At 34.2% G+C, this 19,082-nt stretch overlaps 1 protein-coding gene across 1 annotated transcript; it reads left to right on the forward strand.

Annotated features, from left to right (window-relative positions):
* Window positions 1–3,538: 3,538 nt before the first annotated feature.
* Window positions 3,539–17,912, forward strand: LOC127443376 (P2X purinoceptor 3-like). The gene is made up of 12 exons (XM_051701908.1): window positions 3,539–3,835; window positions 4,347–4,482; window positions 5,138–5,209; window positions 5,340–5,409; window positions 6,457–6,550; window positions 6,655–6,732; window positions 6,965–7,106; window positions 7,996–8,132; window positions 8,484–8,577; window positions 9,035–9,100; window positions 15,051–15,128; window positions 15,219–17,912. Exons 1-12 carry the CDS (start codon window positions 3,693–3,695, stop codon window positions 15,342–15,344), a joined length of 1,236 nt encoding a protein of 411 aa, XP_051557868.1. The 5' UTR covers window positions 3,539–3,692; the 3' UTR covers window positions 15,345–17,912.
* Window positions 17,913–19,082: the final 1,170 nt, after the last annotated feature.

Genomic DNA, 19,082 nt, shown 5'->3' on the forward strand with positions numbered 1-19,082 from the left:
TGGCTTGTTTAGCGCGTTACCACAGAGACAGCACGTGGAGGCTTCACGCTATTCTCCGCGGCATACATGCACAACTCACCATGCGCTCCACCAAGAGCGAGAACGACATTATAGCGACCACGAGGAGGTTAACCCATGTGACTCTACCCACCATAGCAACCAGGCCAATTTGATAGCTTATAAGACCTGGCTGGAGTCACTCAGCATGCCCTGGATTCGAACGTGTGACTCCAGGTGTGGTAATATTTGTAGTATTTTAAAGATTCAAGTATTGCAAAATAATTGCACAATTTTGCAAATTTAGCTGCAAAAATAAAAGGCATCTTGTGGAGCACTTGCTTCTGTTTCACACATGACAATAAAAGACTGAGCACAAGCTGGTCCTGAACAAATTAATCAATTACAATAATGACAATTGTACATGTTTACAATTTTATTTTTTACTCTGTGCTTGTGCATTGTGGGATTTAAATGTATCCGGGTGACTCGAGTGTTTTGATTACGTTCACCAAAATAAGTTCAGATCCATTTAATGGTTCAGTGACCATTTCTGGTGATGCCACCTGGTTATGTCACAAGTTTGAATGACTCCAGCCAGGTCTCCTAAGCAACCAAATTGGCCCAGATGCTAGGGAGGGTAGAGTCACATGGGATAACCTCCTTGTGGTCACTATAATGTGGTTCGCTCTCGGTGGGGCGTGTGGTGAGTTGTGCATGGAGGCCACGGAAAATAGCGTGAAGCCTCCACACACGCTATGTCTCCGTGGTAACACGCTCAACAAGCCACGTGATAAGATGCGCGGATTGACGGTCTCAGACGCGGAGGCAACTGAGATTCGTCCTCCGCCACCCGGATTGAGGTGAGTCACTACGCCACCACGAGGACTTAGAACGCATTGGGAATTGAGCATTCCAAATTAGGGGAGACATTTCTTTCAACAAAAAAAAAAAAAAAGAAAAAAAAATAGATTTACATATTTAACATATCTAGTAATCTGCTTAAATTGGCAAAAACAACCGATCAAACTATTACCTCACAAACATAATGATAAAAGAATAACTTAATGAAGACTCAGGCGCTGACTATAAACTGCTTAAAAGAAGGATTGTCGTTTGTTTTTTTCTGCAGTGCATTTCACGTAATGCTGCCAATCAAGAATGATATGCCGATAAATAACTCTCGTTTATGTGTTCCTCATCTCTAGATTATTAATTTAGATCAACATCAATGCCGATAAAAAACATGAGGTTTTAAAAACATTAAAACCTCTAAAGAATTTTGTCGCCTCTTTTTTTCTGGTACATGTGTAAAAGAGTACCTTAATTCCTTCATCTCTCCCCTCCTCTTCCCCTCTCCTTCTATTTCACATTAGTTAAATTTTTTTTTGCCTTACTCCCACTAGTATCTGTTACGTTTCTTTCTATTTTTTCTCTCTCTCAATCATGGCTCTCAAACCACTTTGCTGATTATTGCATTTGGTGTATTGATGATTTTGTTCACCAATTTGTATTGAGTCACATCCATTTCCTCACCCTCTCTCTCCTCCTTTTTCTTTCTGTACCTTCTCTTCATCTCCAGCTCCTGTTTCAAGACAATCGAATCAGCTTGAGACATCTAACACTAACATTATCTTTGACTTACAGACATCTTCAAATACTCCAGCATGCAGTGCTTGAGTGAAGCACCACTCCTCTGTCATGCGTTACTCTTGCATTGTGTGTGTTTTGTGGGGAAGTGAGTCCCAGCTGTATTGTAGTTATAGAGGGAGATAACCACAAGCTAAATGGTTCCACTCTTGGCCATGGAGAGAAATATTACCCCTCAATTGTGGCTGAAATTGTGGTTTGTCTTAGTGCTGGTTGTGGATCAAAGGGGCAGCATCCTAAATTGCCTTACTGTTTTCCATTTTGATAATTGGCTTGTAGTTAATGCTGGGTTTTTGTTAAATGTGAGCCAAAATCATCACAATTAAAAGAACCAAAGACTTAAACTACTTCAGTCTGTGTGCACTGAATTTATTTAATACACGAATTTCACAATTTGAGTTGAATTACTGAAATAAATGAACTTTTCTGCAACATTCTAATTTATTGAGATGCACCTGTATATATATATATATGTATATTATAGTGAGATTGAAAGAAAGGATTATGTCATTTTGCAACAGTCCACTTTGTGTTCATATTAATAACTGTAATGCCTTGACTTGAATGGTGCTAATCCGAGTGGTGTCCCAACTTACATGGTCCTCTAAACACTTTTCACATCTTCATGCTCATTCACATCATATATCATATAAAAAAGCCTGATGACCATTAAACCATACAGAACTTAATATACATGTTTGTAATGTTGGCAATTCCTTAATAAATTCTTCAAATATGTCCACTTTACATTAAGATACATTTTCATAGGCTATTAATGTGTTATTAAGCATTTACAACATGTAAAGTAAAATGGCTCACTATTTAGCAGGTATGGCAATAAAGACGCCCTTTTTATTTGTGTTGTGTAACTGCATATAAATGATTTATAATGCATTTGTACATGAGTTATTGGTCATTTATAAACCCCTTTATAAACCTTTAACATAGAGAACTTTAATGTAAAGTGTTACCGAAGAAATGTATAAGGTTGTACACTATTTCTAGAATTATAATCATTTACATTACATTTACATTTATTCATTTGGCAGACTCTTTTTTCCAAAGCGACTTACAAAAGAGGAAGCAAATTGACCATGCTAATAAAATTTCCTTGCTTCCATTGAATACCACAAGATGCTCTTTGGAACAAATCATGCAGGGATTTGTTGTTAAATTATATTCCTTTTCTTATTGTAATTTTTGTGATATTGTTTATGATAAGTTTCTTTTTTTTCTGTTGTATGTGCAATGTGACTTAATAAAAAAGGAACATTAATCTAAAGAATTACAATTTCTTTTTATGTCACAACACTTCTTTGCTTTAAATCCCTGTTTACAATGTGGACTCAGACTTTTATACACCACTGTAATCTAGTAATTTACATTCCATCCTAATGGGGCTTCCTGTGTGAAACAGTTTGTTACTAATGGCACTGCTGTGGTCATGATATAATGTGCGTGTGTAGAGTTCCATACTGTATTTGTTTGTGTGGTGGAACCAACTAATGCTCAAAACAATGTCTCAAAACTCACATCTTTAAGATTCACCTACTAGACCTCACACATGCACTTATACAGTATCTGTTGTTTTTGTTATAAACATGCTTATGTACAGTACAGTAGGAGCTGTTAGGAGCTGCTTCTTTGTGACTAAAGCTTAGCTTTGCTACTAATTTGATTTGTGCACTGTATTGTAAGTTGCTAAGAAAGTGTCTGCTAAGAATATAAATGTAAATTGTAAATCTGAAGACAGGATAGAATAACTGAAGGAGGAATACAAGGAAAGAGGGAGGAGAGAGGGAGGGATTAAGAGAAACAGGGAGAGGGCTTATATGAAAGGAACTGGTCTTATGATGTGGATTTATCCATCAGGCAAACAAATAAGGGTGTTTATTGAAGAGATTTTTAAAACATTTTCAACATATGTGTGTTTTAGATATCTAAAAACACAGGATAAAGCATTTGGACTGCTTTAACACTATATTCTCCTATACACATTCTTACAAAAATACATTTATACGCTCCTAGGGTGTGAGTTTTTGTGAATGCAGAAGTGTGCTGGAAAGATGTGGGGCTGTATAACAGATTTTTTTACCTATGAGACAACCAAGTCCGTGGTGGTTAAGAGCTGGACCATCGGCATCATCAACCGTGTTGTCCAACTCCTCATCATCACATACTTCATTGGGTGAGTGTTAGATGGCATTTTTTTACATAGTGATGTTTACAGTTGTATGTACAACAGCAAAAGTGGAACAGATTCTGTGGATTTTAGCTTGTACCTTGAAATAAAGAAAACAATGACATATTTATGTTTAAGAACATTGTAGGAAAGAAATTAATCATGTTCCAATAAACGTGGTTAATTGTAATTGGACAGTTACTGTAAATTTAGTTTTCGGTTTATGTGTCATGACACCATTGTTGTGAAGTATTTTAAAAGTCTGTTATAAGAGAGGAAGAAACAAATTTTTGTTCTTAGTGAAAAGAAAGTGCTTGGAAAACTTAATTTATGTTTTTATTTTTTTTGGCCACATTTATTAAAATTGATAGTATCTTGTATTATAGAAATTTCAAAAGGAAGTAACCTGTTAATTGCTCTGTTTCTCTCTCTCTCTCTCTCTCTCTCTCTCTCTCTCTCTCTCTCTCTCTCTCTCTGTCTGTCTCTCTCTTGCCACCCTATCCCCAACTCCACTCAGTTGGGTGTTTTTGACCGAGAAAGCATATCAAGTGAGAGACACAGCCATTGAATCATCAGTGATGACTAAAGTCAAAGGTTTTGGAGAGTATAACAACCGGATAATGGATGTAGCCGATTATGTCACACCTACTCAAGTAATTCAAATTTGTAGCTTTACGAATAGCACATTTTTGTATTATTTTAAGGATTATTGTGTAGGGTGTCAAGGTTTGCCTATATCATGGGGACCACTCAATAAACATACTAAATAATGTCTTTATGAGTAAGTCTAAAAGTACAAAAAGGATTGTTTGAGGGTTAGGTTTAGGTTTGAGGGATAAAAAAAATGTCATGAATTCAGTATAAAAACAAAGGAAGTCAGTGAAAGCCCCCACCATGAGAGAAAACCAAGCGGTGTGTGTGTGTGTGTGTGTGTGTGGGTGGGTTTGGGTGGTTTACGAGGATATTTTTTTAGGTTACAAACTGGTAATTACAAGGGTATTATGCTATAAATGTGGTTTATGAGGACATTTCTAGTGTCCCCATAATACAAATAGCTTAAAAAACATACTAAAATGCTGAAAGTTTTTTGTGAGGGTTAGGTTTAGGGGTAGGGTTAGGGTATAGAATCTATAGTTCATACAGTATAAAAATCATTATGTCTATGGAGAGTCCTCATAAGGATAGTTGCACCAACATATGTGTGTGTGTGTGTGTGTGTGTGTGTCTGTGTGTGTGTGTGTGTGTGTGTGTGTGTGTGTGTGTGTGTGTGTGTGTGTGTGTGTGTGTGTGTGTGTGTGTGTCCACTAGGGGGCGTCAGTGTTCTGCATCATCACTAAGCTCATCACAACAGAGAACCAAGTACAGGGAAACTGTCCCGAGGTGAGACAAGTCACCCTATTCTGAATATGTGTGTTCTGTCAAGAACTGAAATCTTTCTAGATTATCAATTTTACATTTTCACAGATGGCTGTATGTGTATGTTCATGTGTTTGTCTATGTATCTGTTCAGAGTGAGATGAAATTCAAATGTGATGATGACAATGCATGTAAGAAGCATTTGTCAAAACCTTCTAGCAATGGTAAGATTTTACATATTCTCTTATATGTATAAGTCAATCTCTATTATTGTAAACAATAAATTATCTAAATTCATTCAGCAGTTAGTTTCAGTCCTTGAATCTGATTGGCCAAGAATGCTGTTATTTAGTATACCAGCACTGGGAGCTTCACGATTTGTATCAGTTTGTTGGGGTTGAAGGCTTTTCAAATCGTGGTGGGGATTTTGATTCATCGTTTATTTTGATTTCTTTCACTGATTCGTTCTGTGGCCATTTGCGCATGTTATGCCAGTAGGTGGCTATCTGACTGTCTGTCTGTCTGTCCGTCTGCCTGCCTGCCTGCCTATCTGTCTGTCTGTCTGTCTGTCTGTTCATAATTGGAAGATAGAATGACTAGGTAAAGCCAAGACAAACTTTGGTGTTGGATTGACAAAGCCTTGAATGAAAGTTTAAACTAGCTTTAAAAGTTTGAAGTTTGATGGTTATACAGGTATTACAGTAAGACAAACAGCAGATAGATAGATAGATAGATAGATAGATAGATAGATAGATAGATAGATAAAAAGAAAAGCAAGAGAGAGAGAAAGAGTTTACATTTGAATTTTTTGAATAGTCTTGGCCTGTCTGAACATTCTGTCAATGTAAGTCAGTGTGATACTTGATCAGCCGCTATGGGAAAACCGTAAGTCCGATAATTTAGAGAAGACAAAGCACACTAAGTCAGAAGAGTCTGTAGGTCTGTACCAAGTTTGGTGGATGAAGCTTGAAAGCTGTAGGAGTTACACTTGATAATTTTGACCTTGGTTTAGGGATTTTGGAAAACCATGTCTGTAGATTAACAAATAGTATACTGATATGGCTTCTTTTGGAATTATTTTCACCAGTCAGAGAGTAAATGTACACACTAGCTGGCCAATTTTTGTCAGTATGTACTTGTTGGTTGAACTGTTGTATAAAAGTGATATTGCTTATTTATTGATGGATCTGTATTAGTCAGTATGGCCACAGCTCAAAATCGTCAAAGTAAGATCTAAACATTTTGTTCAATTCCACTGATTGTGTTTCAAGGATTGCCGACAGGCCGATGTGTGAACTTCAACATAACACACAAAACCTGTGAGATCAGAGGATGGTGTCCAGCAGAGATTGATGACGTTCAACCGTGAGTCCAACTCTAAATGAACATATGAAATGAATGACAGCATGGATGAATGGATTGTTGAATAAAGAGAAGAGATGATGAAAATGTCTTCCTTTCTTATTTAGAAACCCCATGATGGAGGTGGAGAACTTCACCATCTTCATTAAAAACAGCATTCGCTTTCCCCGTTTTAACTTCACAAAGTAATGGCAAACAAACACTGACAAACACATCAATAATATGTACTTGAGTTTATCAGAAAATACATAAACTATACAGCAATAGAGGACCAAAATCAGTTAATGAAAATGATATTTTGTCTTTTCTATAAGCATTTGCGTTGTTACAACAACTCTTGTTGGAATTCATGAATATAAGAGCCCTTAATGTTTCAGAAATCACAAGTTTCATCAAATCTTTCTCTTTTCCTTACAGGGGAAACTTCTTGCCCAACATCAACAGTAGTTACATAAAGAAATGTAACTTTGACTTTGAGAGTAACATGTATTGTCCCATATTTAAAGTGGGGGACGTGATCCGGTTTGCACAGCAAGACTTCACCACTCTTGCTAAAAAAGTGAGACCTCTTTCTTTCTCATTCTGTCTTTCCATTCAGTTCCCTTCAATTCTTTTACACTTGCCTTTACTGTATATTTCCCCCCCTTGCATTCTTCCTTTCGTCATCTAGCTTCATAGATAAGACAGTAGATAAAACTCTCAAATTGCATCACCCATTTCTCTGTAGAGGAAAAGTTCACCCAAAATTAAAAAATGTGCATTATTTAATTACCCTCCAAACCTGCTTTTTTTTTTTTTTTTTTTTTTTTGTGGAATGCAACAGGAGAAATTTTGAAGAATCTTTACTATACTCTTTTCCATAAAATTACAGTTCATAGTGATCATGTTTGTCAAGCTCTAAAATAAAAAAAATAAATAATTTGTTTTTTTTTAAAAACGGCATGAAAAAGTAGTCTGTACAACTAATGTACTACATTAGTTTACAATTACAAGTCATCTGAATTCATACAGAAGCTTTGTGTGAGGAACAGACCAAAATTAAGATTCGGTTTGAGGTTCAGTTCCAAGTTCGGTTCAGACACACACAAAAAGCAAAGACATTTGCTATCAATAATGTCAAACTTGGTGTAATGCATCGTGATCATCAACGTGATTCATTACTGAACCTGGACGTGAATGCAAATAAAAATTATCAGTGAATAACAACATCAATTTCCACCTGATCCTTACTTAAAGTATCTTTCGTATGGACCTTTTGATCCTTTTTGGAGCTTGACAGACATGGTCACAATGAACTGTATGGAAACAAATCTGTGTAAATATTTGCGTTCCACAGAAAAAATAACAGCAAATGGGTTTGGAATGACATGAGGGTGAGTAAATAATTACAGAATTTAAATTTCTGTGTGGAATTGTGGAAGTAATCTCTTTCTCTCTCTTTCTCTCAGGGGGGAGTGATAGGGATAAAAATAGCATGGGTGTGTGATTTAGATAAAGCAGACGATGAGTGTAAGCCTGCCTACTCCTTCACTCGTCTGGACGCCATGTCAGAGAAAACCTCTGTGTCTCCAGGATACAACTTCAGGTTCTAGACCCTTTTTTTCTACCGTTCACAGTTTTCCCCCAAAATGTAAATTCTCTTATCATATACTACTCACCCTAATGTTGCTCCAATCCTGTGTGGCTTTCTTTTTTCCCCATGGAACACAATCAGAGATATTGACTGTGGTAGAATGACAGCCTCAGTCACCATTTACTTTCATTGTATAGAAAAAAGATGCAATGAAAGTGAATGGTGATTCAGAATAACATATTTTCTAATATCTTAGGAACGTACCGCATACTGAACATTTACTGTATGAAAGAATGAAATCATGCATAGCTGGAAATAAAATCTTTAAATCAAATCTGCTAACATGTCTTAATCTGTCATTAGGTATGCAAAATATTTTAAAATGGAGAACGGAACGGAGTATCGCACACTGCTGAAAGCCTATGCCATCAGATTCGATGTGCTGGTAAATGGAGATGTAAGTTATTCTATGTATGTTTCTGACTTCTGTGAGATGGAAAGATATATTTTAATAGGTTAGTTTAAAGGTTAAAGGGATAGTTCACCCAAAAATAAAAATTCTGTCATAATTTACTCACTCTCATGTTGTTCCAAACTAGTAAGACCTTCTCTCTTCCATGGAGCACAAAGTAGAAAAGCAGGCAGAATATTAGTCTCAGTCACCATTCACTTTTTTCATACAATATAAGTAAATGGTGGCTGAGGCTAACATTCTACATAACATTTCCTTTTGTGTTCCACATAAGAAGAAAAAAGTCATATGGGTTTGGAACAACATAAGGGTGAGTAAATGATGACAAAATATAAATTTTTCGGTGAACCATCCCTTATTTAAATATACATTTTTACAAATGTTTTAAAATGGAACTTTTTTGTGAATCTTTGTATGTGTGCTTATTTGCTCAAATTTACAGGCAGGAAAATTTGATATGATCCCAACTTTAATCAACATGGTTGCTGCCTTCACCTCTGTGGGTGTGGTAGGTGTATCTAATATACAATATTCTGTGTTGATGCATTTTAAACATTATACTCACCGTGAATTGCCATTCGTAACCCATTTTACTTCTGTTATGTGACAATGCTGAGTGAAAGTAGATATTCAACAACAAAAAAAATGTAAGGCAGGACTAAAGCTAAAGTGTGACATTTCTACCGCACTTGTGCCACCGAACGGAATTGCAAAAATAAACATTGTTTTCAAACAGCTTTCTGAATACAGCCCCTGTCTCTGTTGATCAAACAAATAGACAGTCCCACTCCCAACTCACACCACTGGTTTAATCAAGGTTACTGTGTTGGTATGGACGAGTCACTCAAAACAAACAGAGGCATTTTTATTGACCCTACAAATGGCTTGCTTACAGTTGTCTCTGCATATTAAGCTGGGATAATAGAAAGTATTTTAAAGGTGCACTCAGTCATTTTTTTAAGTATGTCGAAGTGGCTTATTTTGGCTTACACTGACACCTAGTGGCCTGGATGCTGCATCATTCAAACACAGTAGTTTTCAGTTACCAGTGCCATTGTAGAAATTCACTATGCACAGGATGCCAGGATTAAGTTAATCCATGAATAAAAGTGTCCAATAACAGGGCAGTTACTGAGATTAAGCGAGTAGTGTTCAGCTGGTCATGTGATGCTAACATGGCTGCCCCCATGAGGCGCCCCTGCAACGTAGAATAAAAGAGCTTTTATAAGGTTACTGATATGAATGAACTCTTCATCTCATACGAGTGAATATTATTTTATACATATGCTTCAAAATTACTATTAATTTATTTGGAATTAAAAAAATTTAAGTGAGGAAAAAAATTACTGACTGCATCTTTAAAGGGGTCATGAAATGCTCTTTTTTAATAGTTTTATTATCTTCCCTGAGGTCCACTGATACTGTTTGTAAAGTCTTTTTGCACCAAAACAGTCATAATTTAGAAATATATGGTAATTTTGCACCCTGTCTCTGGCCCTCTGTTTGAAATGCTCGGTTTTGGCATAAGCGCCTCCTTAAAACTTCAACGTAAACGCCCAATGTTATGATTGGCTAACATCGTGTAGCCCCTCGAGCAGAGCCATTTTTGAAACTCAATCAGAAGAAAATGAATAAGAACCAAAACATTCTAAAACTAAATGTCAGGGTTTACACATAACACACATCCAACACATTGCATCCGAATATATTAAAGGGGTAATGAAATGGAGAATCAAATTTCTCTTGAAATTTATATATTACTAGAAAGTTCATGTCGTGTAGACAACCTCAAGCCATTGCATCGTGTCGCGTCAACGGACGCGCCCCGTGTAAACAGAATGTGATCACCATAAACTATCACACAGTCATTACGTGAAATATGATATGGCTTACTCATGTTTTTTGTGATCACGTCCAAGTGTTTTTAACTGGCCCGTCCTTCAATAACAGTTCCTTTGCAAAGCTTGAGTTGTATTATGAGTGGTATGATATGAGCCAAATATACAATCCACTCTAAAATACACTGAAGACACACCCAGTTTCCAGTATCATTCCATCATGTTTTCATACACCAACAACTAAAAATAGCGCAGATGGGCAAAAGAACACGAGGCAGCAGCTGAATGACAGAGAGCTTTTCCTCTTCAGAGTTGTAACTTGACACCGCATATTTTAAAAGTGGCCCGAGATATGTATCAAGCTGTCAAAGACGTCTGTCTGTGCATGTTTATGTAGAAAAACATTTAAATCCAGACAGGCACATGAAGGTGTCCTGTGCAGAGGTGGGTAGTAATGCGCAACATTTACTTGAGTAACTTTTCTGGAAAATATTACTTTATATTAATATTATACTTTTCTGAGGATATTTAATTGTGGGTACTTTTTACTCTTACTCAAGTAAATTTCTAATGATTTTTTTTTACTTTTACTTCATTAAAATGAGCAACGTTCCTGTTGTTACATTAATGGTTTTAATTCAATGAGTGTTAATAAATGCATTAAGAGTTTTTTCAATGGTACTTTTACGACAGCGGAATTTTACAGTGTCGCATTCTGTCACTCGAGTCGAGCTCATCACTGCAGCTGCAGCATGGTTCAAAACAAACACTTTCTTTTGCCATGCAATGCCTTCATTTTACACCAAGACAAGCGGATATTTCAAGAATTAAAATTACAGCTCCAACTTAAGAAAACACGTTGTGGTAAGTTTTGGTGATTTTGTGATAATGTGAGCTTGTCTGTGTCATGGTGATGGTCTTTATCTATGGGCTCTTAGGACCTCAGTTTATAAGTATAAATTTTTATATCAGTGCTGCAATACATCTGTGTCTATATCCATGTAAACATTCGCGTTAAGCGTAAATGTCTTTTGCTCTGCCTATAACATGCAGACAACATTTCTGCGTGTGCACAGAATTTCTACGTTTGACAGACAAGGCACGTTTTTCTAATGGATAACAGAGAACAAGCTTTGAACTTAAATAAGCCCAACACACTTCCAAACACAGAGATGAGGTGCAGTTTACCCTTCGTGTAAAGAACTAATGATCTAAATTTTTTCGACGAAATACTGTAACTACCCTGAACTAAGAATCCATGCAGGACTTTAAAAAGCTGTGAAGTAGCAACAGTAGGCATTAATAAAGCATAATGTTGCTTCGTTTTATTCAGCATTATATATAATTGGGCCTGTGGAACATTGTTCACGTTTTTTCACCGTAATAATTACTAGAAAGTTTTTCAAACCTTTCTTCCAGTTGTGCATGGAAGAAAGTCATATGGTTTGGAACAACATGATGGTGAATGGTGACAGAATTTCCAATATTATTGAAATAATTAATATTATATAACACATGTTAATTGTTTATTTTGTAATGGAATATTGTGGAGTAAACGTCTATTATGTTAAATGTGGAAGTAACTAGTTACTCGCTACTTGAGTATTCTTTCAATTGGATACTTTCTTACTCTTACTCAAGTAATTATTAACATTAGTACTTTTACTTCTACTTGAGTATTTTTTTAAGTAATTGTACTTTTACTTGAGTAATGTTTTTGGCTACTCTACCCACCTCTGGTCCTGTGTAAGTTCACTTTGGATGAATTTCCCATGACAGGCCCCATCTCTCTCTCCTCTTCACCTGTGTGACTGACTGACTGAGCATCAGTGGGCCGGGCCAAGGGTGCAGTGATGAAAAATAGGCATTGCATATGCAGATGTATTCGGTCCTTGTGACATCACAAGTTCCATGAATTCCAAACGAGCCATTTTTGCAGTTTGGTTTAAATAAATGCTCTTTTTCTATTACGGAGGAAGTTTTCAGTTCTGAAACTTACAGTATGTGTTTATAGTACAATGACCTCTTATATGTCGAAAGATCAAGGAAAATTTTATTCCTCATAACATGAACCCTTTAACACAGATAAAATAACAGACTTCAGCATTAATTTTATTAATTGGGAATTGATTGGATTGTGAAAAGGATCCTAAAAAACTATCTGGCTCTTTGTTATCATTATCCACTCATGTTATCTTGTGTAGCCAAAGTGACATTAGTGGAAAAGCAAATTCATTTTAGAGGAAGAGCAAATTATAGATGAATAATTATAGGTAATTAAAGATAACAAAGACATGCACCAATAACATGCACCAATAATTCGTTCCTAATAAGACCAATGTGCTTTAAGTAAATACATTTTAAACTGCAACATTCCGATAGTGTTTATTTATCAAGCTGTGCCTTAACAAGCTGTAAGTAACTATATGTATAACTACAAAATAAGATTATTTCAAACATGATGTAGGGTTCAAAAGTATGAGTCCACATTGAAAGTCAGGGATTCAAAATCGAATTTAACTCTTATGTTCTGTTCCGATCATTTTAACCCAGATTACTATATTCTTACAATTTTTTTTAATTTTTAATGTTTTTATTTTTTTAACTTAATCTAATTGAAATACAATTTCTTGACTTTGTTCACATATTCTGAAAAAAAAAATCAATAAATAATTGACCATTTTATTTTTTATTTTTTTGGTTTTATTTCACTTTGTTACACTTGTTGTTTTTCTGGTCAAAAATGTCTGACCATTGGAAATGAATGAATTAGACTACAAAATACAGAAATATTAAGTGTTCAGGAGCATCTCAATCCTTTAGATGTGCACATACAGTGTGTGTTAGCACACACAAAGTCCTTGGACATGTGCACACACACAACACACACACAACGTGCCCTTTTGTGCGTCGTCTTTCCATGTTCACTCTTTGAGGAATATTTCAAGATCTACTCATCATATTATGTTGTGTTTGGGCTCGTTTGAACTGGGATAGTCTGCTGTCAGTTACGATATATCATTGTCTACGTTATATGTATGTTTCAGGAAGTAATAAGGAAAAAGGTTAATATATATTATATATATTATTATATTTATTGGACACTAATACTCACTGCAGTTTGACCTCTGATTGAAACAAATTTGCTCATTGCATTCTACAAATTGAGAACTTCCAATGATATATAACACATGGCTATCTTATCTTTTTTATGGATTTACCAACTCTGAATATAATTGTTGTGATAAAAAATTTGCAAATAATGAGAACGAAACAGTTTTTATTTGTCAGCAAATTAAAAAGCATTATTTAAGAATTGGTATGATCAGCTATATACATTGTAAAGTCCATATTCTATTTATTTTTATTTTTTTCAGATCAAGCAAGAGGTTATTAATTTATTGTGTGATTATTATATATACATTTTTTGTTTTCCGCAGGGAGTGCCCCCCACTAGCCCGGTATGAGCTCAGTTCAATTAATCCTTCTATCAATTAAGATAAAAAAAAAATGTTAATAATATGTTAAAAAAAGAAGTACAAAACCTGTCATAATTACTAAAAATGATCTAATGCAATATCTTGTGATAATATATGCAATATGACAGGTTTATAAACAATCTTAGTGGTTCGGTCATTTTTGTTAGCACAAAACGAACACAGCACAATGATTAAACCTAAAAATAAACAAAAAGTTTAAGGACTGAGAGAAATTTAAAACAAAGAAATGTTATGACAAAAATATATGACTAAAATTTAAGATTCTACTCTATTTCTTGGTCACTAATTAAATGTAATATAAATTTGTGACATTGTCCATGTTAACTCCTTTGTACAGAAGGTCATATTTCCTTGCTTCCATTGAAACACACAATATGCCCTTGGGAACATTCTCAAATTACGCTTAACAATTTTTGACAGCTTGCTAAGAAATTCTGAAATTCATGTTCATTTTTTAATTCAACTTTTTACTCAAATTGTTATGCTGATAATATAATTTGTTATAAAATAAGAAAAATACAAAATACAAGTATTCTCACAAGTATGGAAAAAAACAACATTCTAATTAAAACATTTTAGGTGAAGTTAAGGTGTCTGTAAAGTGAGCAAATTGCCAGTCTGGCCCCAGATCTACAGGAACAATCGATTTGTATAGACGTGTAATTTACTTGCATAATGGAGACACTTTACAGAGGTCAGGTGACATTTCAGAGAACCATTTGCCCATTTTTGGTGTAATGGCGAGCTACCCTTCATTTTTTCTCGAATGCATTTAGTGGAACTAAAATGCAAATTTTCCTTAATTCCATTGATAAACTTTGTGAAGAATCATGGAATATATTTTATTGTTGATCATGTTATAATCAGTGCCAGTTGGCAACTTACTGCTTGCTACAACATTAATTTTCTTAATTTATCATTTATAACAATTAATAAAATATTCCTAAAGCAAAATGTTAATGGATGAATATATGAATGTATTCGTAAATGATTGTTTATATATTATAAATATTATAATATTGCAAATGTTTAATAATGACATTTTCACAATAGAAATAGAATGGCTTCAGAATATAAAGAGGAACCAAAACTCATGCTTTTTTAACATTCCTTATTTTAGGGAACCGTCCTTTGTGACATCATTCTGCTGAACTTCTTGAAAGGAGCTGACCAGTACAAAGCTAAGAAATTTGAAGAGGTTTGTTTTTTAAGACAGTCTCCATCAACATTAAATTATCTATCTTGTTAAAAATCATCATCTCACTCAATCTTTTGCTCTTAATTCTAGGTATCAGATTCACATATTCAGAGCAGTAATTCATTATACAGGACCAGAGAACAGAGCCAGGAGTCAGACAAACCTGAAGAGAAGTTCTCGAATGACTCTGGAGCGTATTCCCTTGGACGATATTAATAGTGGCTGATCGAAGCACTTGGGGGAGGATTCCAAAATCATTCTGCTTTACTCATTGCATTTCGTAATCTTTCTCATTATTCACAAAACATAGAACCTTCCACCTAGAAGTCTATGCAAACTATTTAGATATTTTTTTATATCTACTTCCATAGGTTACTGCTTACAGCAACCAAATTTACTATAACTATAAATAATATTTTAATAATAACCATGGCCCCAACATTTTTGTTAGGAATGTTCACTAAAAAACTCCCTCAAACACCCATGTAAATCACAAAACTGTCAGAACCTGTGCAATATATATCATGTGCTTGACTGACAAATCAAATACAGTATATTACTTATTTTGTAAATAATAGCATTAGGTAAATAATCGGTAACACTTTTCTTTAACTGTCCACAATAATGCAGTAATTAAGGATGAATAAGACATTAATTAATAATTAGTAGAATGTAGAGTAAGGCTAACTTAGCCATATTATACAACTTATTGAATGTCTTATTTTTGTGTAGAAAGTAATGTAATTAATGTACATCAATTTCAAGTTTACTAAACAGTATTAACCCTGTAAAGCCTGACTTATGATAAATTGTCAGAAAATTCAATTTTTTTTAACATTTATCTGTTTTTATTACCATTAGAAAAAGAAATCTTAAAAAGCTAAATGTACATGTTTTTTTTTTTATGTATCATATTTGATACGTTAGGTGTTAAAGGTCAATATCCTCCTGAGGTCCAGCAATTCATTTTTGTGTTGGACATTTGATATTTAAGTTTTTCTTAGCCCATACATGCTACAGTGGAAAACCTTTATCAGAGGACTCCCTGGGCTTTTCAGAAATACCAAATGTTTGAGAGTTTGGCCATGACAAATTCCTCTCCTTGGTCTGTAAATATGGATTGAAATGTAAAAAATTTTATCATATGTATTTTATGCACCAAACACTATATTGACATTTAAACTTTTTTTGCTGGGTCTCAGGAACTTTTGGTGAGATGACATCATATTAGCTTGTAATGTAAAATAATGAGATCTTTAAAATGACAGAGCAGGCTGTATATATGAAAACTCACAGAATTTTTAGTTCACACTTTAAATATATCTTATAAAAAGTATGTCAGAATTTTCAAACCTCTGTGATTTTTGTTTTTGTGGTGGGCATGAATGTAATGTAATGGTGATTGAAAGATATACCTCAAAAGCCTGTTGTATTATATTTGATACATGGATTTCAACATGCATTTTCAATAAAATAATGTACAAAATTTGAACCAAGCACAAGTTGCTTATATTCAGCAAATACGAATTTTACAATATCAGTAGCAATATAATCATTACTGTTAATTTACTTTATTAAAATCAGCAAAGATTACACATAAATAATAATAAATTAAAAAATACAGGGCATGCAATACAAAAGCGGACATATTTGGAAAATTTAAAAAAATATTTCTCCATCATGAAATGCCCGGAAACATCCACCAGGTGGCAGCAGACATCTAGTACATTGCAGACAACAGGATTTCCGGCAAACTTTTGATTATGTTAATGATGCACAGGCTTTAGAAAATAGCTTATCAAATTTGATACAGGTGGCGTTATAGGGTTAAGTCAGTAATTAAGGCTAATTATTGGCTTTTCAAATCTGTTTCTAATAAATTACTAAAATTGTCCTTTTTTTCTTTTTTTCCCACATATTTTAATTACAATCAAATTGAACTTTTTTTGTTTTGTTTACAACAAATACTGTAAATACCTAATAAATGTGTAATAAATGTACCTAATAAATTAGTTAGTTAGTAGTAGTTTATTAACATAGTTCATTAGTAACAATTAAGTAAAACCAGTACTAATAATTACTGTCTTAATATAGTTCAATAAACTTAAAATACCACAAAATAAGTGCAAAGAAATCCAATAACTTGAGTATGTACAAATTTTAATAAAGAACAGGGTGTCAAGTTGTCTTTAATACAAAATTATAGCAATTTATTAGTAAAAACAATACTAATTAGTTATAATTACTGTCTCAATATATTTAAATATAATGCAAAAACAAACCAAGAAGTTGAATAGGTAAAATGTTCACTTTAGAACAGGAGGTGATAGCCAGTTGAGATAGCTTTACCCTACATTCAGTTCATTGTTAATTGATGTCTCATTCATGCTTAACGAGTGCATTATTGTGGACCCTTAAAATAAAGTGTTACCAAATAATCAAATTCTGCTGTGTTGGGTCTTAATATTTGCATGATCTTGCTCATAGTCTTTACAAAACCAATAACATTAGTGTTAAGGAATGTTTACTCATTTTGAATTGTTTTGTACACACAAATGCAACTATATGTGTTTTTAATTTGTGAATATAAACTTATTGTGAAAAAGTAATGGAAACTTTCACAATCTACATAAAATGTAAGTCTCAATCCCACTTTTAGCCAAGTGTGAGTGAAAACTTAATTGCATTGATCAAATGTAGACAACAGTGACAAACAATATTGTATATATTCAGTTGTCATTAAGAAATAGATAGTTTCGATTTTTGCTTGTAATTTTTGCTATGGGGAAGCAGAGAAATAATAATAAAAAATTAAAAAAAACATTTATATTTACTTTAATTATCTTTTATATTAGAACGAATTACGGTTCCAATTTGAAACCAGTTTGCTTAGTAGACATTCCTGCAATATAATTGGAAACAACCACCTTGAGGTAGAGTGCCAACAGGTATATAGTACTGTTACCTTAAGTACAGTTATACACTAGCACTTCACTGTAATACATTTTATGTTTTGCGCTGTACAATGCAGCTAATAAGATCAGGCTTCCTTTTTATAGGCAGCCATAGTGTATCACTTTACAGCATTTTTCATTCTAAAGAACATGGCAAGCTTGCAATTAGTGGACAAAGTTAAAATAGGTTGGCACAAGGGTTTTACATATTTTATCATGACTAATGAGTCTTTATTAATGGCTATTAGGCTACTGTTCAATCATTGTTCTTTTCAAATTTCGATGGGTTAATCTTTGTTTCCCTCTTGTTGACACAGGCTGCCAACACGGGCAGCCAACAAGTTCTCAAATAGGTTTTCATGTGTGATGAGGACTGCTGAATAAGTATTACTGAAAGTGCTGAGTAAAAGTGAAAGTAGGAGTAGTTTGTAAAAAGGACTTTTATACCAATTTAGAGTGAAATATAAATGAATTTATCATGCTGAAGGAGTAGATAACAGAAAAGGCTTTCCAGCTTTTCTTCTAAAAAGCAACCTTTCTGATCTTCAATGAAACTGGAGTCTTGAGTCACACCACCAGTACAGTCATTCAACCAGTTCCATTATCTCTAGTTTGCTGTGATCAGCAAATGTGTCTGTAACCACAAGAGATATAACTGTCTATGGTAGAAAAGAATGGTGCTTAATTGTCAATTAGCAAAACTCCAATAATGCAAGAAACTAGAGACACAGGTTACCAAAGCTTATTAACATTACAGCCTACAAAGGATACGATCAGACTAAAAAGAGAACAAGAGGGCAATATACAGACTAACGGGGTAAACAAGACTATAAACAAGACATTATGAGACAGTCAACATATAAAAAAGGAAACAAGAACACAGGACCATAATAAAATCAAAATAAAAGTCTAGAGGCCCCTACTAGCACTAGGGAACTTCTTATAGATGAAATTACTCTGATGTCACACCGCAGGAAACCCTGCTTCCTGGTTTTTTCGA

This window comes from Myxocyprinus asiaticus, chromosome 7 (genome assembly GCF_019703515.2).
Source record: "Myxocyprinus asiaticus isolate MX2 ecotype Aquarium Trade chromosome 7, UBuf_Myxa_2, whole genome shotgun sequence".
In the NCBI taxonomy this organism is placed as follows: Eukaryota; Metazoa; Chordata; class Actinopteri; order Cypriniformes; family Catostomidae; genus Myxocyprinus; species Myxocyprinus asiaticus.

Bases quoted from the DNA above. Each gene is read 5' to 3' on its own strand.
- LOC127443376 (XM_051701908.1), top strand. From the start codon at position 3,693: ATGCAGAAGTGTGCTGGAAAGATGTGGGGCTGTATAACAGATTTTTTT. The intron at 3,836-4,346 runs GTGAGTGTTAGA...AACTCCACTCAG, and splicing joins ATCATCACATACTTCATTGG to TTGGGTGTTTTTGACCGAGA. The intron at 4,483-5,137 runs GTAATTCAAATT...TGTGTCCACTAG, and splicing joins ATTATGTCACACCTACTCAA to GGGGCGTCAGTGTTCTGCAT.